General features: G+C 43.2%; 1 protein-coding gene across 1 annotated transcript in view; it reads right to left on the bottom strand.

The window, feature by feature from the left end:
* RNF38 (ring finger protein 38) overlaps positions 1 to 27,193 on the bottom strand; it is a 119,915-nt gene that overhangs the window by 19,502 nt on the left and 73,220 nt on the right. The window contains exons 2-5 of the mRNA XM_084304733.1: positions 22,761 to 22,831; positions 9,569 to 9,762; positions 3,679 to 3,892; positions 1,687 to 1,854 (exon numbers count right to left, since the gene is read on the bottom strand). Of these exons, the coding sequence (XP_084160859.1) occupies positions 1,687 to 1,854; positions 3,679 to 3,892; positions 9,569 to 9,675 (489 nt within the window). The 5' untranslated portion in view covers positions 9,676 to 9,762; positions 22,761 to 22,831. The remainder of the gene's footprint in view (positions 1 to 1,686; positions 1,855 to 3,678; positions 3,893 to 9,568; positions 9,763 to 22,760; positions 22,832 to 27,193) is intronic.

Genomic DNA, 27,193 nt, shown 5'->3' on the forward strand with positions numbered 1-27,193 from the left:
ACTTTGAGACTGGCTGCAGAGTGGATATACAAGAAAAACAAAGATTGGTCCTAGTGGATGGTTCTGTGTCTGGTTTTGGCCTTCTCAGTACCAAAACCAGACTCTGACATCCTGAGATGGATCTGCCAAAAGACCAAGGAGCCTTGATCACACTGCATAAAAGAAGAGGTTGCAGAACTGGATTTGTTCTGCCTTAAGAAGAGAGAACTAAGTAATGACCTTAATCCTGCCTTCATCTAATTCATAAGAATGGGTACCTGACTCTTCCTCAAGGGGCACAGTGAATGGACAAGAAACAATAGAACCAAGCTGCAACCAAGGAAATTCCAATCAGATTCCAATCAGAAGCAGCTCTTTACTGTAAGGACATACTAACACTGGAGCAGGTGCTCAGAACAATTGTGCAATCTCCATCCTTGGAAACTGGTGACCACCAGATGATTTCCAGAGCCCTGTTGTAACTTACATTATTCTGTGACTTTACAGAAAAAAGTGTAAAGTCTGCCTGCTGACATTACATAATTTCAACCTTGATTAATTCCTGATGTCCATCCATCCTCTCAACACACTTGATTAAGTGCTTACTGTCTCTCATGGGGATAAATGGCTTCTGGACAACCTGAGTGCACATCACCCTCACTCTTCAAGAATCAGCTTGAACAAAGAAATAGGTGGTCACATCACGAGTTCTGTTTCAGTGCCACAGGCTAGTTGATATTCTCTGGTCACAGAACATGCAACAGAGGAAAAGCTAAGTTACACACTGCTAGGAAATGCATGGCTGGCAGATGTTGGCAATGTATATACCAACATTATAAGTAGTTACTGGACACTGACTATATAATTTTTATGTATGATATTGCTGATTTATACTAGAAAAGGGTTAAAAAAATAGTTGTGACTCTACCAGCAGGTTCTACAACCTTCATTTGTACAGTTAAAACTTCTCGGGTGTACCCGTTTCATTTGTTCAGCCCTGGCATTTGTTGGCACTTAAAGGTGAAATTTTTACAGAATAACATAGCATGGGAATGCTATTAAATGGAAAGTAGTATCTATAAGTTGATATCTGAATGTTTCTGAGAAAATAGTTCAGATTCTTTTATGTTCAAAGTTGGTAAGTCAGTCAAGGCACTTTATTGCACTCCCAGAAAGGCTGAAAGACATTATTAAAGAATATTTTCATTTTTTTGAGAGCATTCCGGACAGAAGAGCACTTCTCAGCTTTTACTGATCATTCAGGATCAGTAGATCATCTTCTCAGAAGAAAAGTAAATTTGGAATATCAGACCTTTCTGTATAACCAATCCACGAGAGAGGTCTCTATAAAATATGATTTTTTTCTTGGTTAGTTAACTAATAAAAGTCTTAGAAGTGTTCCTCTAAAAATCTAGAAGTACACAAAACAGCTGTTGATATGAAATCAGATAATAAACCAGCATGTCACTAGAACAAAAAGCCATCAGGACTTTACACTAAGAACAGTCATGCACTATTAAGCTGGTATGTAAGCAACATACATATGCTTACCAGTTCTAAGGCCTGCATTGCTATGCCACTACAATTTAGCACTTGGAAAAAAATATGTCATTTTCCAGTGTAATTAAAGCCACACAGATGTGGGAGCTCCAAGGTGCAATTTCTGTTTAAGATTGGATCTGGTGTAAACTACAGAAGCCCACTTACAGGCGGAGGTACACTGCAAACTGGAAGGTGCTGTCCACTGAAAACCACTGAGCACCCTGGGACCTGCTGTGCGCTGCAGGCTGGGATGTGCTGGCCTGTGCAAAGTGGTATGCCGTGTGGAGCCACCGTTGTCATTGTGTATGAAACGGGAACTTGGCCCTGATGGATCTGCAGCAAAAAGAAAAAAAACAGTTGAAATAACTTAATTACTTTAAACTCTTAACAGCATGCTGGGTAAGTTAACAAGCCTTTACCTACTTATCAGGAAAAATATACTCACAATGAAGGTCTATAAAAGGAGGCACATGACTGCAATTCCTGTTCTTTCAAATACTTTTCTCATTGGAATACTACTCACTGATCAGCAGTTTCTGGGCAGGGTGGAGAGGGATCTCTCATTTTAAAATGTTAAAACTTCCAAGGCTCTTATTTTGTTTTGGTTTGTTTGTTTAACACCAAGTAAGAAATCTCTGATGCTCTGATAAAACCAGAAAGCCTTAGTGTCAGGGAACATGGATTCACAGAAAGTAATTATTTCAGAGAAGCTCATTCTTCCTTCTTGTTCTGCTAAAACAGAACTCACTCATGGGAAATTAACAAGCAAGGAGAGCTCATCAGGAAGGTGAGAATGATTAAAGACAGCTAATTTACTGAACTGGTAGTGTACAGCTAGACATAGAGGCCAAAACAAGAACACGGATCAATGTATGGAACTTAAAGCCTCAACATATGTATCACTGATGACAGAGACCACTCTCAGGAGAGACACTGAATTTGACCTGGTTCTGGCTCAGGTACAAAAATTAGGCATACAGTGTAATGCTGGGTGTGATTCAGAAATGCTCAGAATAAGAATAAAAAACGACCTCTTAATGATTCTGTCTCTGAAGTATAAAACATCACCATAGAAGACCTCAGTTAGTCTGGAAACACTGACATCTGATGGTGCTTGGAAGGTACAGGCAGTGGGATGGAACAACTGCTTATCCAGGCTTGTCATGATGTAATCTTGCAACACAAAGCAAGAGCATGTTTTGAATTTTTAAGATGCTGCAGCAATACAGTTGTTCATCTAAACGCTACGTTGTGAGGTGGCTAGACTGGTGGTTAGCTTCCACCCTTGCACTTGGTCCCAAATGCAAATACTTCCTCACTGAGCTCTGCTCTGCAGATGTAGTACAGCGCAGCAGTTGTATGCAGCTGCACTGGATGCAGGTACGCTTTCAAGCAGGGCAGTTAAGAGTTGCATTCCATGCACGTGCAGTTTGAGAAGTGGACGTCCAGATAACTAGTTCATGACTGTGTAGCAACTAATGCACTTGTGCTGCAGCCTGCTGATTTGCACAACAACAAAAGGTTACATCAGCAAGTCAGCTTCTTTTATGGGTCTTCATTTATGAACTCTGTACCAATTCCTGTCTCAGGAATTATTTGCTTTCTGGACCAACCACAGATTTCATTTTTTCATGTAATTTAAGGAGTTGATTAGGTCTGGATGACTAATTTGGTTCTGTGACAATACTGTCATGTTTCTGCTGTTATGTTCACAGCCAATTATTGGCATTGTGAATTCTACTTCTGAATAACTTATTTGAAAAATTTATAGGCTCCTGTGCTAAGGAGAGGCACTTCATGTGAAACAGAACACATTCTTGATTATCATCTTACATCTTAATCACATTAAATTAACTTCAGAAGCAAAAGCACTTCAAGGGTGGGCAGGAGGCCTATAGCACTATGCCAGTAGGTGTATTGGAAAATTGTTAACTTTCAACCTTCTTTACTAACGCTCTGGAATTTTTATTTCCCCACTGCCACTGCAGCACTTCATACATCAATAACAGTACACAACAATAACAACTTCTAAGAGGACAAACAGAATTTAGTGATAATGTGACTTTCATAGCCAACTAATTTGGGGTGGAGAGGGATCTTAAGATTTGGGAAAAAAAAATTTGTGACATTTGTCTGTTTGTACCCTGAAACTCTTACCTGATCGTGAATGTCAACCATCATTGCATTTTGCTGTGGCGGGTGAGCAGCTGGGCGCAACATACGAGGAGATACGTTCGGTGGATGAAAGGCTCTGGGTTCTTCTATTGCTTGCTGTTGTCCATAGGAGAAACGGTGATAGTTTTCATCTAGGTTAAAGGAATTATGTCGAGACAGGCGATCTCTCCTTGTTCTCTGACGCCGAACAGGAGGACTGGAAACACATTAAAAAGATTAGAGATCATACAAATGCCACAAGCCCTTCCTATTAACTAAAACCACATGAAAATCAAGTATCAAAGAAAAAAAGTAAACTTGAAAATGTTACTGGAACAGATTTATTAGACTGGAACACAATTTCTTACCAACAAACTTGCCAAGATCTTTAGAGCTGACACTTATCTCAGCGCAGAAGTGCTTAATAGAGCATAGCTTAATGCTATCAAGGAAAGCTGGAGAACTCCAGTACAAATATTAACCTGTTAGAAAGATGACAGTGGGATTGCCAGGACAAGTGCACAAATGACAGCAAACTTCAGAAGATTTCTATGCATTTATTCTAGGCAAAAATCCTTAACTGTATGATTACAGATTTCCCTACGCTCCGTGCTCCAGCCACACAAAAGAATGGTTGCTCACTTAGTGAGACGGACAGAGCAGTAGACTCCTCTGGAGAAACATGATTTTTTTTTCAGCTCTCACATGTTCACCAAATAACTGAATGCCTCAGAGGCATCTCCTTGGCAGACACCAGGAAATTGTGACTGCAGTAATCGTTCTTTTGCAGTGCAGGGAACTGCAGTGTAAATAGACCACAGCATCTACTTCGTTTGAGTAACTCATTTACATGTGTGGGATTTGATAATATAGTCTTATATAATTACACGTATGTTATGAGCAGAACTGCCACTATCTTGAGCCAAAACTTCTGTAAATCAGAAACCGGCAGCTCAGGCTCAACACTCAGAAAATCAGGCACACACAAGTAACAAATTCACAATTAGAAGTTTTGACTGAGAGGCTTCTCATTTATTTGGAAGGGTAAAGGACTGAATCATAGAATTATGTAGGTTGGAAATGACCTCTAAGATCATCAAGCCCAACTGTTAACCTAGCACTGCCAAGACTACTGTTAAACCACGTCCCTAAGCACCGCATCAACACATCTTTTGAACACCTCCAGTACTAGTGTGAGAAACAAAGTTGTGTTTTTGCAGTAGAGAATTACATAAGGAGAAATGCTAAGTAGGTAAGTGGACAGTAGAAGGCCTCACTGCTCCAAAATAAGGTAGAAGCTTGAGAAAAACAGGATGAGCAGTGTGAGAACAGTAAAACAAAGATCACAAGTTCTCTAAACATAAGAAAGGAGAAATTAAAGAGTTGAAAAAAAAAGAAAAATTGTACACACATGGTATAGAGGAGTGTTGAGTAGCTTGAGAACCTGTAGTACTCGGGCAATGAGGAAACGGGAGGTGATCAGGTGTCGGGTAATAGGGAATAAAAGGTCATGTTTTTTTTTTACTAAAATGCACTCCTAATTGCAGGATGCCTGCCATTGCAGTCGCAAATAAAATAGCTTCATAGAAGACCCTGTCTGAAGAAAATTATTTGAGATGTTTCTCACAAGTTCAACAAGTGTTGAGCAGTGTGCTCAGGTGGCCAAGAAGGCCAACGGCATCCTGGCTTGTATCAGGAACAGTGTGACCAGCAGGGCTAGGGAGGTGATCGTCCCCCTGTACTCGGCTCTGGTGAGGCCGCACCTCGAGTACTGTGTTCAGTTTTGGGCCCCTCGCTACAAGAAGGACATCGAGGTGCTTGAGCGGGTGCAGAGAAGGGCGACGAAGCTGGTGAGGGGCCTGGAGAACAAGTCCTACGAGGAGCGGCTGAGGGAGCTGGGCTTGTTCAGCCTGGAGAAGAGGAGGCTCAGGGGCGACCTTATTGCTCTCTACAGATACCTTAAAGGAGGCTGTAGCGAGGTGGGGGTTGGCCTGTTCTCCCACGTGCCTGGTGACAGGACGAGGGGGAATGGGCTTAAGTTGAGCCAGGGGAGTTTTAGGTTAGATGTTAGGAAGAACTTCTTCACTGAAAGGGTTGTGAGGCACTGCAACAGGCTGCCCAGGGAAGTGGTGGAGTCACCATCCCTGGAAGTCTTCAAAAGACGTTTAGATGTAGAGCTTAGGGAAATGGTTTAGTGGGGACTGCTAGCGTTAGGTCAGAGGTTGGACTCGATGATCTTGAGGTCTCTTCCAACCTAGAAATTCTGTGACTCTGTGTGATTCACCCTGGTACATCCCTGGAAGTACAAGACCATCCCCCAATACTTCCAGTTTGTGTCGAGGAGATTGGAAGGTACAAATTGCATGCCCCAGTGGCAACAGCAAAGTAAAGCTACATGGGACAAAATGGTTTCCCGGTTACAGAACAGGCTGAAGGAGCCAAGATGCAGCAAAGAAACAGAAGGGGCTGCAACCACTAGAGCATATCCTCTCCAAGAGAGTGTCAAAGAGAATGTAATATGCTTCACTCTCACTATTCCTTTCGTATTAGCAAATACAACAAATTGGCAAAACAAAGCCTGCTCAAGCTGAGTCCAACTTTTTTTCTGAGTGAAACTGATGCACTCCAGAAAAAGGGGGAGCATCATGCCAGTTATTCAGATGATACTGTAAGTATACGATACCATGTCTTAAGCTGCTACTTTTCTGCTCTAATTCATACAGATGTTATGCCATTATTGTCTTAAAACTGAAACAAATGGTCATTCACTCCAGGTCAGACAGAAGGCCTGATGCTGAATTATAATAGCAGAAAAAAAGCCTAGCCATCATTCTCCTTTCAAATTATCATGTCAGAACACATAAAACATGTTTTATTCTGAGCACCTAGGACTTCAATTCACAATTTGATGTATTTGTATGTCTTAGTCACAGTTTATTTTCTGAGAAGTGTTTTCCACTCTCCATCTCTGTATTGCTAATAAAATACACATAATTTTCTCATAATTTACCATAAACTGGTAAATTCACATAATTTACCATAAAACTGGTATATATGATTTCTAACCACAAAGCTGATTAACACTTAATGCAAAAGATTTTTCTGGTAACTGAAGTTGCTTTAAAGTTATTTCCTGCTACAAAACAGAAATGGTCTAAATAAATATTTTGACATAAATGTGTATGCAACATATTTGTTTTGAAAAGCTGTAGTAATAGAGAAAAGCTATGAATGGCAACCCCAGTGCTTTGGAAGACCAATTACAGAAATTCTCTGACACCAGGACTTAGACAAGGTAGCTTCTCATAATTACACTTTGGTAAATGTTAAATGGTGTACGCTTACTTTTTTATGGACTCAGAATCATGAGAAAGCACAACCAGAAAAAGTTTGCATGACCTATGGAATATTTTTATTATTTTTTTTTAAACAAATGGATTAACATTATCTGGAAAAAAAAAAAGAAAAAAGAAAAACAGTATTTTTCCTATGCAGAATAATAAAGAAACTACAAGTTTCATTCAGCAAAATCCAGTGCGTCCAGATACACAGCTCTACATGCTTCCCAAGTTACTGGCAAGCACTTCAGATGAATAACCAGCACAGGGATCTAAACTATTACTGAACATTGGTAATGAACTTGTGCTTTAAAGTCCTTTGAAAGTAACCATGTAAAAAATTTAGACTTTTAATGCACAAAAATCATGGTACTACACAAATAATGATTATTATAAGGCTAAAAGCAGGATTGCAACCCTGGACTTTTGGAGAGCCAACTTTGACTTCTTCCAGGACCTGCTTGGGAGTATCTCATGGGCTGGGTTGCTGGAAGGCAAGGGTGCTTGTGAGAGCTGGGCTACATTTCAACTACACTTATTCCATGCTCAGGATCAGTGCATCCCTGAGCGCAGGAAATCAGGGAAGGGGGGCAGGAAACCTGTGTGGATGAGCAAGGAGCTCATGGATAAGATCAAAAGGAAGAAGAAGGTCTATGAAATGTGGAAAAAGGGCCTGTCTTCTTGGGAGGAGTATAGATGTGTTGTCAGGGCCTGCAGGGACACGACGAGGAAGGCTAAAGCCCACCCAGAGATGAGGCTTGCGAAAGAGATAAAAAGAACCCTTCTTACTATCTTTTAAGTATGTAAAGAGTAAAAGGAAGATGAGGGATAATGTGGGTCCACTGCTGAACGAGGAGGGTGTCCTGGTAACAGGAGACGCTGAGAAGGCAGAGATACTGAATGCTTTCTTTGCTTCAGTCTTTGCTTCAAGGACTCCCCCCAGGACTCCTCATGGATTCACCAAGGGGAAGTTGTGCTCAACCAACCTCGTTGCCTTCTATGATGGCATCACCAGCTGGGTAGATGGGGGAAGAGCAGTGGATGTCATCTACCTTGACTTTAGCAAGGCTTTTGGTACTGTCTCCCATGACATCCTGATAGCAAAGCTGAGAAAGTGTGGGATAGAGGAGTGGACAGTAAGGTGGGCTGAGAACTGGCTGACTGGTCGAGTTCAGAGGGTGGTGATCGGCGGAGCAGAGTCTGGCTGGAGGCCTGTGACTAGTGGTGTTCCCCAGGCATTGGTGCTGGGTCCGGTCTTGTTCAACATCTTCATCAACGACCTTGATGAGGGAACAGTGTCTGCCCCCAGCAAGTATGCCGATGACACAAAGCTGGGAGGAGTGGCTGACACGCCAGAAGGCTGTGCTGCCATTCAGCGAGACCTGGACAGGCTGGAGAGATGGGCAGGAAGAAACCAAATGAGATTTAATAAGAGCAAGTGTAGAGTCCTGCACTTGGGAAGGAACAACCCGAAGTATCAGTACAGGCTGGGGGACGACCTGCTGGAGAGGAGCTCTGAGGAGAAGGACCTGGGGGTCCTGGTGGATGACAGGTTGGCCATGAGCCAGCAGCGTGCCCTGGTGGCCAAGAAGGCCAATGGGATCCTGGTGTACATTAAATGGAGCGTGGCCAGCAGGTTGAGGGAGGTGATCCTCTCCCTCTACTTTGCCCTGGTCAGACCTCACCTGGAGTACTGTGTCCAGTTCTGGGCTCCCCCTTACAAAAAAAGACAGGGAGCTCCTGGAAAGAGTCCAGCAGAGGGCCACAAAGATGATACGGGGCCTGGAGCATCTCCCCTATGAAGAAAGGCCTGGGTCTGCTCAGCCTGGGGAAGAGAAGACTGAGAGGGGATCTCATCAATGTGTATAAATACCTGAGGTGTGGGAGACAGAGGGATTTGGCCAACCTCTTTTCTGTGGTTTGTGGGGACAGGACAAGGGGTAATGCCCACAAGAGGGAGCACCAGAAGTTCCGCACTGACATGCGAAAGAACTTCATGGTGAGGGTGACGGAGCAGTGGGACAGGCTGCCAAAGGAGACTGTGGAGTCTCCTCCTCTGGAGATATTCAAGGCCCATCTGGACACCCACCTGGGCAGCCTGCTCTAGGGAACCTGCTTTGGCAGGGGGGTTGGACACAATCTTTCAAGGTCCTTTCCAACCCCTACAGTTCTGTGATTCTTTCAAAGTACCCTGATAAGAAATAGGATTTTTCCTCACATTGTTCTGAACAATTATTGCTCCAGTGCATAGTAGAACAGAATCAGGTTAATAATTAAAGATGTTAATAAACACTCCTTGAGTTGTCTTCAGTAAATTATAGGATGATGAATCAATTTATATTACTTTAACTTCTCAGTTACAAATATAACAATTTACAGCTCAAAGGAAATGTTAACATATTTACCATGAGATCTGGTCTGAAATACTGATTCATCTGAATAGAGGAGTCTATTCAGAAATACTCCTCTCTTGAGATGAAGTCAGGAAGAATAAAAAACTGTTTTAAAAACAGTTTAAAACTGTTAAAAAAAAAAAAACTGTACATATTGCTTACCTCCTTCTGTGTCGTGCAGGTGTGTTGTATCGTTCCCCTGAGAAGTGGTGTTGGTTGGGACGAGCCAAAGAAGGCTGCCTGTTTGATGTCATCTCCCATGGTCGCATTGGTGGTGATGAGGCTGGTGATGTTGTTGTGTAGTCAAAGACTGAATGGGAAAGGCGTTGTCGTTTGGGACTAGGACTGTCTTCGCTCTATGCCAGTGCAAGAAACAAAACAAAAACCCACCTTCAGATGAGTGAGTTACAATCCACACTTCAATATCACTTTGCAGCTAGCATTAGAAGGAGGGATTTACTGCAGACTGCACTAGAACACCATGAAATTAATCAACTGCAAGTAGTTACCTACTTACAACCTTTGTAATACAAATTTGTGATAGTTTTCTAACTCCTGATGAATAACTAAGTTATATTTTAGAAGCATGAATATACTGAAATCTTAACATCAATGCAGAAAAAAAAATTGCTTCAGGAAAGAGAGTAATATGAGGAAAATAAGGCATATCCTATTTTGCATTCCTCCTGCCCCTGCATTTATAGCTTACAGAGGCTTGAAAAGAGGTATAAGCACAGCCCTCATGATACCACTCGCGCCCTGGGATGCATGCCTTTTCAATGAGGACTGTACTAACGTGGCTGATCAGATATTAGCTTTGCTCTGCAGCCAATTTTAATTCTGCCAGCTGAGCACACAAGTGCTCAGTTTCCTACTCATTAGTACAATAATGATCATAGGAAAGTACCTGTACATGATCTGAAAAGAAATCACTTCTGTTTACGTGCGTTTACTTCACTGAAGCTCTGCTGGGACTACGTACCACCTGAAGTTTTGGTGTCAGTGACAGGAACACTGTTCACCTCCAAGCACCGTGCTCCCAGCAGGTTCTGAGTACAAGTAACTACCTCTCGCTTTCATTGTGTGCCCATGCTGCTGACTCGTTAAATGCAGACAGCTGCCATTCCTGTCAGAAGATCTCAAGGCGACCAAAAATCCAGCAGGAAAGGCAATACATGTCCCTTCCCTCCACAATACTCTTGTGGAAGTGTACCCTGTCTTGCTGGTAACAAGCCTAACAACTGGAAATGTTCTGCTCTGGAGATCACCGAACTCATGAACACAAACAGCCACACAAGAACAGCCATGCTGCACCCACCTTTGGGTCCAAACATCACATACACTTCACTGACACTCCCCCTGCGAGCCAGACCCTGCTGGTTTGCTGCTCCCCAGCTTACTCGCTCAGCTCACCTCACCCACTTCAGTCCCTCGCAGCGTTATTTCAATTAACAGGAACGGCCTCAAACTTGCAGACAACTGCAGATAACTGAGTCAGAGAATATCTGGCAATCCAGAGATTGTCAGAGGTCTCATTGCAGATGTACTTGTAGATTACAGACCTCTTCTTAGCTTTACAACTAAGTTAGTAATGATACTTAGCTTGTCCTCTGGTTCTTTCCAGTGCAAGCATACCTTTATGTAACTCCTAAGTTTTGTCCATGTGTTTAAGAGAAAAAAAAAAAAAAAAAAAAAGGTATTTTTCCTCTTTTGACTTCTGGGCATTTTGACTAAATTTCACTTCTCTTCAGCCTCATGCTTTCAAATATTTCAATAGAAATTGGAGTTTCCTCCTACCTTATTTTAATTCAAGCAGTCACTAGGAATGATGACTGAAGAGAAAATGATAAGGAAAAAAAAAGTACATGTGAGGGTGCCCATTTTTAATTCCACATCTGCTTTTAGTGTGATTTACATAGGGAAACAGGCTGATCATGCATGCAACCTGCTTTTCAACTCCTTAACTCACTGCACCTGAGTATCAAATTCAGTATCAATATTCAGTATCAAGCAGCGAGAGAAAAAACAGGTCAAAATACAGGCATATTCCTGAAGGTTCACAAAAGCAGATGCCCAGGTAAAGGGCGACTCTTCCAGAAGGCTGCAGGCACTTGGGATTTCAATTCATTATAAACAAACAACTGGAAGAGATGCTTGACAGTTGCCCTCAAAGCAGTCAAAGCTTCTGTGAAAATATGTATCTTACCAGATTTCAGAGAGTCTTACCATAGGACAAATCACAAACAAAGTTACAGTTGTTCTGCCACTCACAGAGCTGCTTGTTTAATCTATCCTACTCTAAGGAGCCAAAGAGAAGGATGATTTGTGGCCCAACTCTACTCAAACTGAAACAGAGGAAATAAAAATGCAGGTAAAGCAGGCACGCTGGGGTCTTGTGAGTGTAGAAGGAAAAGTCAAATGGAAGGAGGAGACACAAGGTTTAGTGAAGCTGGCAGAGAACAAAACATGGTGAAGTAACAAAATAATTGCTGTTGCCCTGCCACAACCCATACATGCCTTTGCTTGGCAATCTCCCACTGCTACTGCAATAATTTACGTCTGGCACGTTTTCCCCAAGCAGTAACACTAACACACCCTGCCCTGTAGAAAGTATTTTGGGAAAAAGAGAGATTGTTCTTTGATTATTTTTCATTTTCTATCTGGATTGCACCTCTTCAAAAACAGTGGAGATGGAAACTGCCAACTAGCTAGCTTTCATCATCACTCCAAATTACTACCTCACAATGTTATTTCAAACCCCATAGCAAGTGCTTAATTGCTCGCTACATTAAGCGACCATGCTTTCACTTCAACTTGCTTCACATTAGAAAGAAAATAAAGATAAAATCATTTTTGGAATGACATATAAGTATAGTTTTAAAAAGTAATTATGTTTTTTTTTTTTCCCCCCCCATATTGAGAAAGAAATAACCTGAAGCTAGGAGGAGGTAATGTAGGTCCTTAGATGGGAGAACAGGATTGATTGTTTATTTGCATTTCTAAGCACAGTATTTTATAGCAACCTCTTATATTCACATCTTCAAGTTGCAAGCCTGTCTAGAAATCTGTACTAAACTTTTAATTTCAAACAAAATATGCATCAAACTTCTCATTCTCTAAATGTTTAAAATGCCTCTGCTAGATGAGACTAATGGTTCAAGCAAAGAATAAGCATTCATCATTTTCAAAGAATAAGCATTCATCATTTTCTCTTTATGCTTCTAAGATGTCCGCACAATTGTACTGCCTAAGGAATAGTACTCTTGAACTTAAAAATTTGAAAAAAAAATCAATTTCTCTTGGCAAATATTGTAGATCTTATCTCTGAATCATCAGTTTTAATCTGGACAACATCTAGCAAAATATGTTCGCCTACATACACCACTTTGTTTTCATACTTTCATGTACTTAAAATGCTATACATTAAAAAAGCTGAAACTCAGGAATGCCACTTTTATTACACATTAAAAACCCACATCTGGGTAGCACAATCAAAAGGATTTTAAGGATTTTAAAGTAGTAACCAGGGCAAAAAAGCACATTGTGCTTTTCAGGAAAGGTGATACACAATCAACCATTTGGAACTGACCAACTTTAAGGCCAGAATATTCTTATTGGAAGGTAGAAGAGCTCTTCTCCACAAAAAAAGTCATTCTCACTTGTCTCTTGAGTAACAATACAAACATGGCTTACACAAGCAACAAATTAACGATGTTTTTATCTCAAGCTGAAGATGACACTCAATTAAATGTTTTGTACATCAGAGACTGAAATTAAGTCAGTATTACAGTTCGGAATCCTCCTCAAAGTGTGCAGTTTCCTTGTTTTTAAAGGAGGAACCCGAATGAAGCCACCCTGTGTCTTCCTGAAACTCTCTTCACTGCAAAAGTTGGCCTTGCCTTTCCATTCTGCAAATCCCTGTCTGAAGCCAGGCTAGCAGGGCTTCCTGACTAAACTCAGTGTCAAGGTTTCTCATTTTCCTCCCCAACAGACTTGGAGGAATGAACGCATGTCATTATTTTTCCTTCTCTGAAGAGCTCTTGTCTGACTGTCACTTTAATTATCAATTCTTAAGTTGATAACCTGGTCTGTTTTCCAGACTTGTCCTGTTTCCTGGACATCATCTTCACAGTATTTCATTCCAGTATTTCTGGTTGCTTTTAAGTATAAAAAAAAAACCAACCTTTTTTTTTGTTGTTCTTAAACAAACAAAACAACAACAACCCATTTCAACATGTCTGAAAACCACAGGCTTCCCCACTGTTCAGATCCTTCTGAATCCAAATTGCCTGAGCAGTAGTTATTGCAGTATTTTGGCAGTTTCTCATGTATTTATATATATATACACACTTTCAAAGAGCATTTGGTTTCCTCCGTCCACTGCAAAACCACTATTTTCCTCCCGTGTTTGGTTCACGTGTGTTACCTGTACAAAAAGTCTGCTATGATCTTTATCTTTAGTCTAAGAAACAACACTGGTGAAAGGTACTTGTACTTCAGTATAAGCAACGTGACCAGTCATTTGTACTCCCTGCTGTTCCAGCAGCTTGACAAGCCATCACTGTGCTAACACATCCCATGATTTTAACGTGCTGACAAGCTCTTGATCTCCTGAATACTGAGAATGTAAGCAGATGACAAAAAAAAAATGTCCCCTCACAGACCAAGGAAAAGAAGCTGTTCAGGGATGTTATGCTGGGAGTGGCCACTGCCACCAGCAGCTCCAGGACTGGGAATTCCTCCCATGTGGCCAGAGGAGCCCAGTCCCGTGTGTCTAGGGAGCTATGGAGCTGAGGGACGTGGCCACTGCTGTCCTGTTGGCAGATCCAAACCTAGCACACGTCTCAGAGGCACGCACCTGGAGGACAGAGGCAGCCAGCTGCACAAACTGCCACTGATGAGGGGCTGCCCATATACAAGACCCCACTGCTGAGGGGCACAGACTCGACCCCTCCTGCCCTGGTGCAGGCCCACAGGCGACGTCCCCAGGCCACCATCAGATGCACACCGACCTCCCCCAGCCCTGCCCAGGGACCCCTGCCCACAGCCCGGCCTCTCACCCGCTGCTGCGGCCCCCAGCCCTGCCCCAGCCGTTGGAAGGGAGCCGGCGGAGCTCTGGGGACAGGCAGCGCTCCCACCCCGGGAGCAGGAGGGTGCCGGGCCCCTGCCCTGGGGCTGGCACCGAGACCCCAGGGGCTCCAGTCCCTGGCGCCGCAGGCCCAGGCCCGGCCATGTTGGGCTCCAGCTGCCGGCCTCGTGGCGTTTGGTCCCCACCATGCGCATGGGACTCGAGTGGGAGCCCACAGAGGGGTCATTAACCAAGGATGTGAGGAGAAAGGGGACAGCCTGTGGTGATCAGGCACAGTCACACACCGGCAGCCCCTCCAGGCCCTCTTCTGCCTGCCCCCATTGCCCATCCCCGTTCCCCTTCCCCTGCACACCGCCTCGTCCGCTGGCATCGCTCCACCTGCCCCCTCCAGCAGCCCAGACCTCAGGTTTGCATCCCCACTGGTTGCAAAGTCCTTGTTTGCCTGCAGTTTGTTGATAACACATCAGTTAGTGCAGCTGACTGGGTTTGCGCTTGGTCTTCGTCTCTGTTAAGTTTGTCTGGCAGGCCTGAGTCCCGGCATTCAGTCCTGTTTACTGCTTCACCCCCTCGCTTATCATCCCATTTGGCGAGGTCCTTGATCAGGTCTCACTGCAGGAAGCACTCCCGCATTCCACATACTCCTATCAATTACTGACTGACCAGGTTTGGTTCCTGTCACCACCTCCCTTACCGTTTTTTGGTCAAGTTTGTCTCTCAAGAGAGCTCCTTTTTATGGCTTCCCTTCTTGGCACTGAAATGGTCCTTGACCAGACATATATATATAGGGGCATACACCCTCTCCTTCCCCACACAGCTAAAAAAAAAAAACTCGCAAAACTTCTAGTAATTGTACAGAGAGAAATAAGGATGTCAGAAACTACAGTTCAGGAAGAATGAGATAGACTACCCATGAAAACTGAAGAAAAGGGCATCCCCCTGTGCTTTGTCCTACACAGGAATGTTAAACCAAAATTCAAAAGGCAAGAAAAAATAAACAGGAAAAAAAAAAAAAAAGTGGTCATATTAACTTTCAAGGTGCAAATGAAAAGCTCATCGACTTTATACAAAAAGCTTGACATTACCTTTAATTATTCCCTCCAATTTCTAGATCTAAACAAATCTAGAAGCAACTGCTAAAAAGAAGCAAACACACACAATAAACTTAAATTTAAGAGTAATGTACCAGAACTGGCAAAAGGGTTATGGATTATGAACAGATTATTTCTAAGACCAATTGCTATGCTTTTTCCAAGACAAAATAAACAAAGATTATCCAGTTGGACACGGGGCTGCATCACAAAGGAGTTGTCTGCAATTTGCCAGCAGAATCATATTGGGATGACACACAGTTTTTATTGGCAAAAGCTCTTTACAGAAACGTTAGATGACAGAATAAACATCAGCAATAAGAATCTCTTTCCAGAGTAATTGCTTTTGCCCAATGAATTTTGCTGGCTTAGTTGTGCTTTTTAAGATTTTTTTTTTTTTTAAAAAAAAGCTTGTAACTAGTGTGCTAGTTCAGCTCCATCACAAAACACTTTTTGCAGTGTTAACTTCTGAATTCAGATCTTCTGCTCCAACCCACCAATTTTTATACCACCATTTCACCTGTTCACAAGAGTAATAAAATACCTGGAACATAACACCATAAGAAATACAGGCAGTCCCAAACCTGAGCTGGCTCAAATAAGTCAGGTAGCTGGAAGGAAGCCCAAAATTAAGCAGTTGTTGGGGTAAGTCCAGAAGTCTTAGAGAAAAATACCTGTAGCATGGAGCTCCCCAGTACAAAACTGAGGGAGGGAGGTACCGAGAGAGTCCAGTGAAAAGACACACAGATGAAGAATGAGCTGGAGCACATAAGGAAAGGTTATTATTAACTAAACCATTTAACTAAAGGGAAAAAAAGGGAAAGAGGAAAAGGGATGGGGAAAGGGAAAAACAAAACAAAACAAAGGCTATATGGAAGTGCAGAGGAAAGAAATTACTCTCTGCTTCCCACGAATGAGCGATGATTGACCACGTCCCTGAAGCAGGGCCTCAACACACGTAGCCGGTGTTTAGGAGGAGGACCGACGTTTTCACAACAAGAGCCCACCCCTCCCCTCTTCTTCCTGTTTCCACCTTTTATTGCTGAGTGTGACACCACATGGTATGGAATAACCCTTTGGCTGGTTTAGGTCAGCTGCCCTGGTGATGTTTCTCTTCTCACTTTTTTGCCCATCGTCTAGGAGGGTTGGAGGGAGTCCTGGTGCTGTGTCAGCACTGCTCAGCAGCAGACACAACACTGGTGTGATACCACTGCTGTTCTAGGTACAATTGCAGAGCCCAGCACTGTATGGGCTGCTGCAGGGAAAGGTAACATCCCAGCCAAACCCAGTACAACCTGCTTGAGCAGGGGGCTGGACCAGATGGTATCCAGAGGTCCCTTCCAACCTCAACCATTCTGTGCATCTGTGACAACACAAATCAAAGCAGTAGCTGATCTTCACTGCATGCTGTGCTAGGCTTTTAGGAGTGTTTTCCTGTGAATGCAGCAAAAAGCAACTCAACTAATACCTTGGGGTAGAGGTCCAAGAAGGGCAGAGGTCCGGAGAAGTATTCCTGTGAATATATACAGTTTACCACTGAGCACCATGTACACGGCAGGGTATTTAAAATGGGATACTTTCTGCCACTGCACTTCAGAAGGGACAGTTGAGATTTAAGAAAATCGGTGGTATGTAACCAGTACTTGAGATGAAAATTTCAGGACTGATCAAGAAACACTAAATAGCCATTTCTATGGTTACAGAGGAAAAAAATAGTTCAGAAGAAAACCCCTTATGGCCTTCTCTCTGTGGGATTAAGAAATAAATACTCTGTATTTTAATTCTTGGAGACAAAATAGTCCCTAGCAGGCACATCATTCTGAAAGGAAGCCTACATTTCCTCCAAACTTGCTTGTGAAATATCACCACGGGATAAGAAAAAAATTAGTAATGACAGCTTAAAAATGGAAACCAATCTACAATGTTAGGCTGCCAATGTAAAATTTGCTGTGGCAGGTTTACACACCTCAGATTTCTGTGACTTTTGATAATGAAGTAGGGAAGTATTACACAGTATTTACTTAAAAAGAATACAATTTGTAAAGTGAGATTAACATTATTATATGCAGTACGAAGAGGATGCAAATCCACTTTATTTCAGTGTTTCAGAACCATGATCACTGAGATCTGTGCCTCTTTCTTATACTGTCCTAAGCCCTACTCTATACTGAAAAATGCCAAAATGCGTAACCGGTCTCGCCAGACTGCATGTTCACATCTGAACACTTCTCTTAAATCCATACTCATCCACTTAGTACTTTGCCATTTGTCTTCACAAGTTCCTCCCACATTACTTAAAAGGAGTAGCTATTCTTACTGACTCCAACCTCTACATCACCTCTCGTTTCATATTCAGTTCAGATGTTTTACCAACAGATTCATGCACACAGGACACCAAAACAAAACGCCCCCTTGAGCACTTAGTGTCAAAGTAGTTTTAAACGTGTCTTCACGACAAGTTTCTAAGAATCAGCTTTTAGAAGTGCAGCTCAACAAGAATATTCATCACGCTACATTCTTTTAAAGTAAATCACCTGAGCAAGGAAGAAAAATTCTCAGAGAGAAGACCATTTCCGAAAGCTTTGATGAAGACTTCCCGGCACAGCCCCTACATAACAGGGACCTAAGTTGTGCTATGAATGCTCTCACCCCAGCAGGGTGACTTATGAGCACATAAGTCATAACATATTATACGTCATAACTGCTCATAAATCATGACTTACCCTTGCTGCAACGTGAAAGGAAAAAAATGGCTAGTTCTATCAAAAATGAACAGATTTGGCAAAATCAGGCCACAAGGCTATCAGTAAGAGGCTCTGGAGGAGATACAGGTGAGTTCAAGCCACTGGTGAGTTTGCCTAGGACAGAGGCATCAAGAGATCTGAGTGACAGGAGCAACACTGTAAGACTCACCAGATGAAAGGGCTCCTTAAACAGAAAGGAAATAAAGTTTAGGATATGTAGCAGTGCTCACATGAAGAAGCTCAGCACCCTTTTTAAAAACAAAAAAAAACAAAAAACAAAACAAAAACAAACAAACAACAACAACAACAAAAAACACTTTTCCCTTTTTTTTTTTTTTTTTAAACACTGTATGATTGTAGTGATAAATACAAAAGGCAAAAGTTATCACAAGTGAACCAAGAGGTAAAAATCTCCAGGACAGCAACCCTGAAAAGCCTGTTTTTCTGCAAGGGGAGAGCAAGTGGTGATGGAGAGCAAAGCCACCGATTTTTTTTTACAGCTGGAAAGCCTATTGAAGGTACCTGCTGAGGGCGCGCTATGCTACTTAACTATTTTTCGACCAAGTGAGGAGCAGTTCCAAAGCGGTCCAGACAACCTGGTCGGGCAGCAATCAGCAAAACACTTACGGTGCAATAGAGCTGCCTTTCTTTTCCCTCCCGCTGCTTTTAGCTAGCTGCTGCTGTTGGCGTTATCGTTGCAGCTGAAGACGAAGCCAGCCCCAGCTGCAGGCGTGCTGGCCAGCAGCAGTCAGTAGAGGGCACCAAAAAGCAAAGGAAGGCTACCTGCTCTGCCAAGGGGAGCAGTCCCAAGCGAAGCCAGAGCGAGCACCGTGAGAAGTCTTCCTTGGAAGTCAGAGAAGACCCGGGCAAGTTTCGTCCACAACAGAATTTAAACATGCATCAATTAATTATTCAACTTGCCATGCAAACGCACACAGAGAAGAAAAGCACAAGCTGGAGTCCAGCGCGAACTGGCTGTCAAATCTCCTCCCAGATTTTCAAGCATCAGCGCCCCAACAATCAAACACAACTCCCCCAAACAGGAAGAAATTTCATATTCCACCTGCACCCTTGCTGTTACCTTTCGTGTTCCTCCTGGGGACAGGGAGGAAGAGCTCCTGACGAAGGTTAAATTAAAGACCTTCAGGAGGGAGTGTAAGACTTACACTCCCTCCATACAAATTCCCATTGAATGCACCAGCGACTTCTTTCCACGGACAGAGACGTAAGACAGTTTTGAAAAGCCACAAGATGACAGCTTAAGTTTTAATCTGCAACAGCAGTCTTGAAGAACTATCAGAACTACTACTACAAGTAGTCCTGAAGCACTAGAACCACCACAAGACTACTAGCTTCAATAGGAGTCTCGAAGAACTCACTTGCATCCACAACCGCACAACTTTTAACTTTAGTACTACTCTTTAATTAGAGCATAGAAACCATTTAATTCTCAAGAACTTTCTTACCGGAGCCGAACAAGTGACTTTACATCGTCAACAGCAATCAGTGTAAATCATTACCTCCTACAATAGCTTGAACAAATGATACTGAAAGAAATCCACGTGGAGAAGCTTAGGCACGAATTTCGCGGATCACAGCTGCGACCTGCTTCCGCGATGCACCCGCACCTTGCAGAGCAGGGACAGTCACACAGCACAGCCCCCGCTGCCCAACACGGGGGGCTTTCTCCCCAGTTTGCCCGTGCCCCGGGGCACTCCGCAGGCTGCCCGTGTGCACCTCCCCATGCCCATGCCCATGCCCATGCCCATGCCCATGCCCATGCCCATGCCCATGCCCATGCCCATGCCCAGGGCTCCCCGCCGCTCCCCCCCGCACCACAGCTCCGTGCCGGGCGGCTTCCCGCGGGGCGGCTGTGCTGCCCATAGCACCGCGCAGCTCCCAGGGTGGCCGGGCGAGGCTGTCTGTCTGTCTGTCCGTCCGTGTGCCTGTCTGTGTGTCCGTGTGTCTGTGTGTGCAGGGGGGCGGCCGCCGCCGGCCCTTTTCTTCCCGCCCCCCCCCCCCCCGCTGCCGGTACCTGCGGCCGCGCCCCCCCACGGCTCCCCGCCGCCGCCGCTGCCCGCCGCCATCTTCCCCCCCCCAGCCCCGCCCCGCGAAGGAGGGGAGGGGCGGGGCCGGAGGGCGCTGGCCACGCCCCCCACCTGCGAGAGACCACGCCCCCCTCCCCCTCCCTCTTTCCCTCCCCTCAGCTCCCTCCTCCCCCCCCCCCCTTTGAAAACACGGGGGGGGAGGGGAAGGGAGGGGAGGGGTCCCCGCCCCGCGCCGGCGCCGCCTCACGGAGTAAATAAATAAATAAACAAACAAACACATAAATAAATAAATAAATAAATAGACATATAAATAAGCGAAACAGAACTCGTTTCCGAAAGCTTCGGACGGGAAGCCCAAAGCCTCCACGGCATGGGGCTGGCAGCACGCATCCTTCTTGCTGCCTCACACACAGGCAGGAATGCTCCTCAGGTGTGGCGTCAGTGCCCAAAAGTAAAACACGTTTTTCACCCACCATCCTTAAAGCTGAAATCAGGATAACAATAAAGAGGCTCTCCCCCAGTTCCTCTGTCAATACAGAGGTAGATGGTATACGCTGGATGTGCTCTTCTGAAGTTCAAGCCAGGTCAGCTGCTGCCCCTTCCCATTCCCACCCCCCCCCAGGCCTGTGAAGCACCTCACAGGATTTCCAAAACGCTTTAAAACAGCTTTAATCACCCCGATTCCCTCTAATCACCCATCTTCCCTCAGTTTTCTGTCAACCCAACAGAGGTGTTCCTCCACGCGACAGGAAAGGAAGAATGCTGAAGGGACTGCCAGTCTGAAGCTGGTGCACCAGGATGGCTCCGAAAGGAAATTTCCACCACCTGCCCCTCACCATGGCACTATTTTTTTCCTCTCCCACATTTTTCCCACTTCTGACCCACCATGTGAAAGTGACCTTCAGCTTTGTCTCTCCAAAGAGGAAGGACAGCAAAGATTTCTAGTTGCTGCAAGCATGTACAGAAGAAAGCAACGCTGGAGCTCCGTCTTTAAGCATCTTCAAAAATAGCTCCAACACAACAAGAAATAAAAAGCGATAATAAAAAGGGGAGTCTAGCTGTTTTTGTCTGGTTGTTTTTTTAATTTACCAAGAATATTTTCAGACATTGGAAACAAAAGTAGAGAACATATCGCTGTTAGAGTTTCACAATTCATGGCCAGCTAATCAACAGAAAACAAAATAATCCCACAATCTGGATTGCATGTTTGCCCAATATCTTTATATTAAACCAAGCCTCAAATGTAGCATGGTCCCTGAATACATACATATTTTTAAAAAGAGGGAGATGGGAAAAAATGCAGTATAGCACTAAAAGCAACTTGCAGTAAAAACAAATCCAGTGCTGGGATGAGTTGGAGTAACTATAAAATTGACCTGTTCCAGGATTTTAAAACACAAGGGGTTTTGCATTTATCAAGGCACTAAGATGCAAATCTCATTTCTAAGAATGATCCTTAAAATTTGACTAATATATGCCACGTCAAGCCAAAAAGTAAGCTAACTATGAAGTGTCATAGTTGCAAACAATGTAGTACATGTTATATGTTGAATGAATGTTTATCAATTTGCTTAATTACTCTAAAATCTTAATTACTCCAAAATCTCTTAGGGATGGTTGAAGTTGGAATCTCTTAATTACTTCAGGACAGTTGAAGTCTAAGGTAGACCCATCAACATTACCGGTAACTTGAAGGAAAGTCTCACAAGCAGTTCAGTGTGAAAACTTTTCCCTTCCGTATGCCAGACTTATGCTACTGATCCAAGTAATGCTGAACACTGGTAGCACAACCAGTGTGCTACCAACTGTGAGCCAATCTGAGGATGTGATTTCTTGTCAAAAATGACTAGGAAAACACGCGTTACTGGACAGGTTGGTGTTTTAAGACTGCACCACTGGGTGACAGTTTCCTACCTGTAAAATCTGAAGTTCCCATTAGCAGAACAGGAAACTACAGCCGTTGCAAAACAACACAAAACAAAGCACACAAGAAAACTCCCCAAAAATGTACCAACAAAAACCAAGCAAACAAATGAACTTGAACACTTAGCTAGGCTACAACTCCTCAAAGACGTCCTACCTTACCTAAACATTAGCAGCAACTGTATTAACTGAGAGCATTAATATGGCAAACCACCAGTGTTTACCAAGGGAATGCAAGCAAAAAGAAAAATATTGTACAACATAAATTTCTCCTTCATTTACTAAGAGATTGTCCCGAATAAAGTATATTTCTTAACATGCCAGAGAGTTCAAAACTAATTTTTAAAATTGACTGCTACGCCTGCATAACAAACAGTCTTTATATAGTAAAAGCAATACATAAATATATATATATATATATAAATATGCATCTTTTGAAGGAAAAATTTATGTATGCCTCACCTTATCACTGTCATCGCTGCAAATGTGATCTTGATGGATTGACTGGCATTGAAAGGAAGTACCAATGCTACCTACAAAAGAAGGTGGGGAAAAATTGTTAAAGTGATAACCCAATTCCTGTGAATGCTAAAAGTAAAGACACATGTACCAGCCAGAATTTTTTTTCCACACACAGAAGAGAGATTTATTTGCTGAAGACTTACGTCTGACAAGTCATACATTTAAATCTGATGCTGGAATAAGCATCAGAGATGCATTTTGCACAACGTGCCAGCAGTATCTCCACGCAGACTTTTTCCAAATATTTAAACGGAACAAAATTAGAACTAACTACTTCATCCGTCCAAGGCAAACATATGCAGCAAAGTGCATATGCACAGGCACAAACAGAGAGAAGCTACACGCTCCACGTTAAGGTAGTGCAGTCCTGCCCCGTATCTTTTACTCCAGAAAATTTTCAGCACCCTGGTTAGCCACAAAACAAGTCTCTCTCCAATGGTATATTAGGAATAAGAGTGAGCGGAAAAATCCGAGGTCAAAGCAGAAAAGCTTTGCTGTGTTGTTATCAGTCTTGTCTATAGTGGAGTTTCTGCCTTCTTAAGTTTTTTCAAGAGGTTTCTTTATGTCACATTCTCTTATATGGTACAGCACACCTCTACAAAGGCTCACCCAGTTGTGGGACTTTTGTCTAAGGAGAGAACCAAACTGAAGTTTGATCATATCCACACAGATTCCCAAACTTTTTAGATTTACAAAATACACTCACAGAGCCCTTACACCATAAAGATTTATTTCACGAGTTTTTTCCTTGCTTAGAAACTACAGGAGTCGGGTAACAGCTATTGTTGGTTTTATGCTGCCATAGGCAGAAAAAAAAATACTCTTTTTATTCAGCCACAGGCAGAAATCATCACCAGTTAACGTAAGCCCCTTAAATCTTGCTGTAATTGGGCGAGGGAATGTTTGTCCCCCATTATTGCCATCACTGCCTCAGATAAGACTCAATGTGTTTACCATTAAAATTGCATTTTTTTCCTGACTTCTATAACAGAAAGCAAAGAATGGGTGAGAGGGAAAACGAGTTTCCTTCCCCTCCACTGAGTTGCAGGCACTCTGTAGCCAGAGCAGATGTTCCTGAAGGAGCCACTGCTGAACCCTGCAGCACAGGCACAGCCCGTGACGGCACACTGAGCCCGATCCAGCACTTCGCCTCTGGATGTTACTCATCATGGTCCTCAGCCAATTCACAACATTTTAGGCTTGAATCACACGCTTGCAGACTAGCCAGCTTTACCACAGCTACTGGGAAACAATTCATGTCACGGCTGCATGTAGATGCTGTCCTGAAGTTTCCAAGCTTCATACAATATCTAACAGCCTCCAGTTTTTCTGTCCAAAGGCTTGAAGTTGCACGTGCTAGCTGAACAACATTCAGTCAGAAGAACTTTAACATAAGTTTACTCATCCACTTAAACATTACTTTTCCCAAGAAAAAAGTCTCCATCCAAGCATTAAATTTAATCCACGAGAAAACTCCAACATGCCCTGACTTTCTTGAACATAATAAAGCACTTGACTTCCTTTTTCCTGCCAGGTACTGCTAAAAACTTCATCCCATCAAGTGATACATGTATGGTTTCCTCCTGTTCTAAATCTGAGTTTCTTTTAGAGCTGACAACTTTCAGAAGCTCTTAATGTGTAAGAATGCACAACAGTATTTTACAAATGCTCACCGTTAGCACATTTTAATAAACAAACAAAGCAAATATCTTAAAAAAGGTGGTAGCAGAGGATCCTGTAGGGTACGACATCTACAGCTCTGTTTGGCTCTCACACGCAGAAGGTGTTGTGCTTGGTTTTGTTTTTATAGCAAAGCACAGGAATCCACACTCGTGTGCTGGGTAGGATTAGAGCTTCCTCACACTCTGACCGATCAGAAATAGAAGCTTTGGTTCCTTGATAAATACTTTGCTGTCTGGTAGTTTTGCAGAAGCCTGTTACCTCTGAAGTCAGCTAAAAAGCCACGTGCCTTTAAAGGCTGCAACTTTGAAAGAAAAGAGCACTTTTAAACGTGTTGCTTGGTTATTCCCCTCCCTCCCCCTCAAGACTCACACATTCAACTTCTTACAAGTTACCAGAACTGTATGTTATTGACGGGATGGGATGGGACTCTCCCCTGCCCCCAAGTTCCCCTGGCATTTCCAGGATGGAATAGCTCTTCAAGAAAGCAGATGTCAGTTAAATTCTTAGTAATCCCATGGACCCATTCTCAGGAAATAAATTAAAAAAAAAAAAAAAAAAAGGAACCAGAACACACTGCCAGAATCTATATACCCTTCTGGAAAAAAATCCCAAACAAGTAAACAAACAAACTAAAACCTAAATTTTCCATGGAAATTACTAATTAGTTACAGTTTACATAAATAATGCACCAATATAATAAAAGATCATTAAATATAGATAAAAAGGCCACATATTTATTTGGTTTGAGATAACAAGAACAGCTTCAGATGTCATACAGTTTTCTTTTTGGCATCTGTTCCTAGTACCCAAACTAAAAAACTTGACTCAGCTGTCACAGCTTACTGCAGACTGCTAGGTGTTTGGGCTCACAAGCAGACTTTGAACTGAATCTAGAGTTGCACTTTTCACAGCTATTTTGCTCTAGCAGGTTAGGATGAAAAAGACAAGAAACCTATTTCAGAAAACCTATTATGGATTTTTTTTTGTAGGCAAATGTGCTTTCAAATGCTGAAAACTTGTGTTACCACAAACACAGCAGATAATGCAGAGAGATAAATAACAGTATTCTGGTGCCTATCTACACAATCAGTTTTAGATGCTGCTCTCATGTGGCTACAACATGCACAAAAAGTTTAAACACACAGAGAAAAGTGTATTGCCTGAAATTCAGGTGAAGAATTTGCATGTCTACACCCATCTTGTCAAGCCTGGATTATATTAGATGCAGCTTAATTTTATAGGCTGCACGAACACAGTTACTCCTTACTGTTCTGAACGCAGGAGACACACATGCTTGCTTCCTGAAGCCAGTCCCATGTTAACTTACAAGGGTTAAAAGAGGACTTCATGTAAATACATGCACGTACTAAATAATAAACACAAAAGTGTTATAACTCCTGCAGACCAGCTCTGGAGTGGCCACGCAGCAGAAAATCCTCGTTAGCAGCGTGGCTTCCACATGTATGAATGTGCTGGGAATCCTCAGGCTGAAAAGCCTGACCCTCTTTTGGAGCTGGGGAATGCGGCTGCTGGTGGAAGCGGTCACAGGACTAATACCAGAGGAATGAATGTGGAGGGTGGGTGGAGTGAAGGAGATGTCTGGGAAGCACATGGCTGGCCCCAAACTTGGAAAAAAAATTAGAATAAGTAATAAAGTCATCTGTAGAAGAAAGAGGAGGAGCGCCGATGCCTCCAGGCAGCGATGAGGAGGAGCTGTGGAGCCAAGCCCCTCACACAGCCTGACCAGCTCTCGGTGTGGTGGTTTTACCGTGCTGGGCAGCTAAACCCCACAACCGCTCTCTCACTCCCCCTCCTTTAGATGAGGAGGGGGAGAAGTAAAGCAAAGAATCACTCACAGGTTGAGATAAGGATAATTTAATTAAAGGGAAATAATTATAATAATTAAATAAAGACTACCATGAACTAAACAATTTAACTAAGGGGAAGTAAAAGGGAAAAGGGGAAAAAGGGAGGAAAACAAACAAACAAAATAAATGAAAGCTATATGGAAGTGCAGAGGAAAGAAATTACTTTCTACTTCCCACAAATGAGCGATGATTGACCACGTCCTTGAAGCAAGGCCTCAACGCACGCAGCCGGTGATCGAGAGGAGGACCGACGTCTTCTCAACGAGAGCCCACTCCTCCCCTCTTCTTCCTGTTTCCACCTTTTATTGCTGAGTGTGACACCACATGGTATGGAATATCCCTTTGATTGGTTTAGGTCAGCTGCCCTAGTGATGTTTCTCTCCTCACTTTTTGCCCACCCCCTAGGAGGGTTAGAGAAAGGCCCAATGCTGTGCCACTGCTGCTCAGCAATAGACAAAACACTGGTGTGATAACACTGCTGTTCCAGCTACAAGTGCAGAGTACGGCACTGAATGGGCTGCTGCCGGGAAAGTTAACATTCCAGCCAGACCCAGTACACTCGGTCAGGTCTGCACCTCTAAGACATGCTGTGGGGCATGCTAGCGGTGGCGAGACACATCGCCGTGCTCCCACAGCTGCAATTCAGTGGTCATTAGACTGCAAACCTACAATTAGCAGCTACCTAGAAGGGCATAATCATATGCATTGGAATATAATTGCGAACTTCTTTGATGGCCTACCAGTGATGATTTTACTGCTGTACCAGTTTCCCCGTAACTAATTAATAAATTCCTTAATTGCTTTGCACCAGTTATGACTCAA

Source organism: Netta rufina (genome assembly GCF_964035555.1).
Source record: "Netta rufina genome assembly, chromosome: Z".
Lineage (NCBI taxonomy): Eukaryota > Metazoa > Chordata > Aves > Anseriformes > Anatidae > Netta > Netta rufina.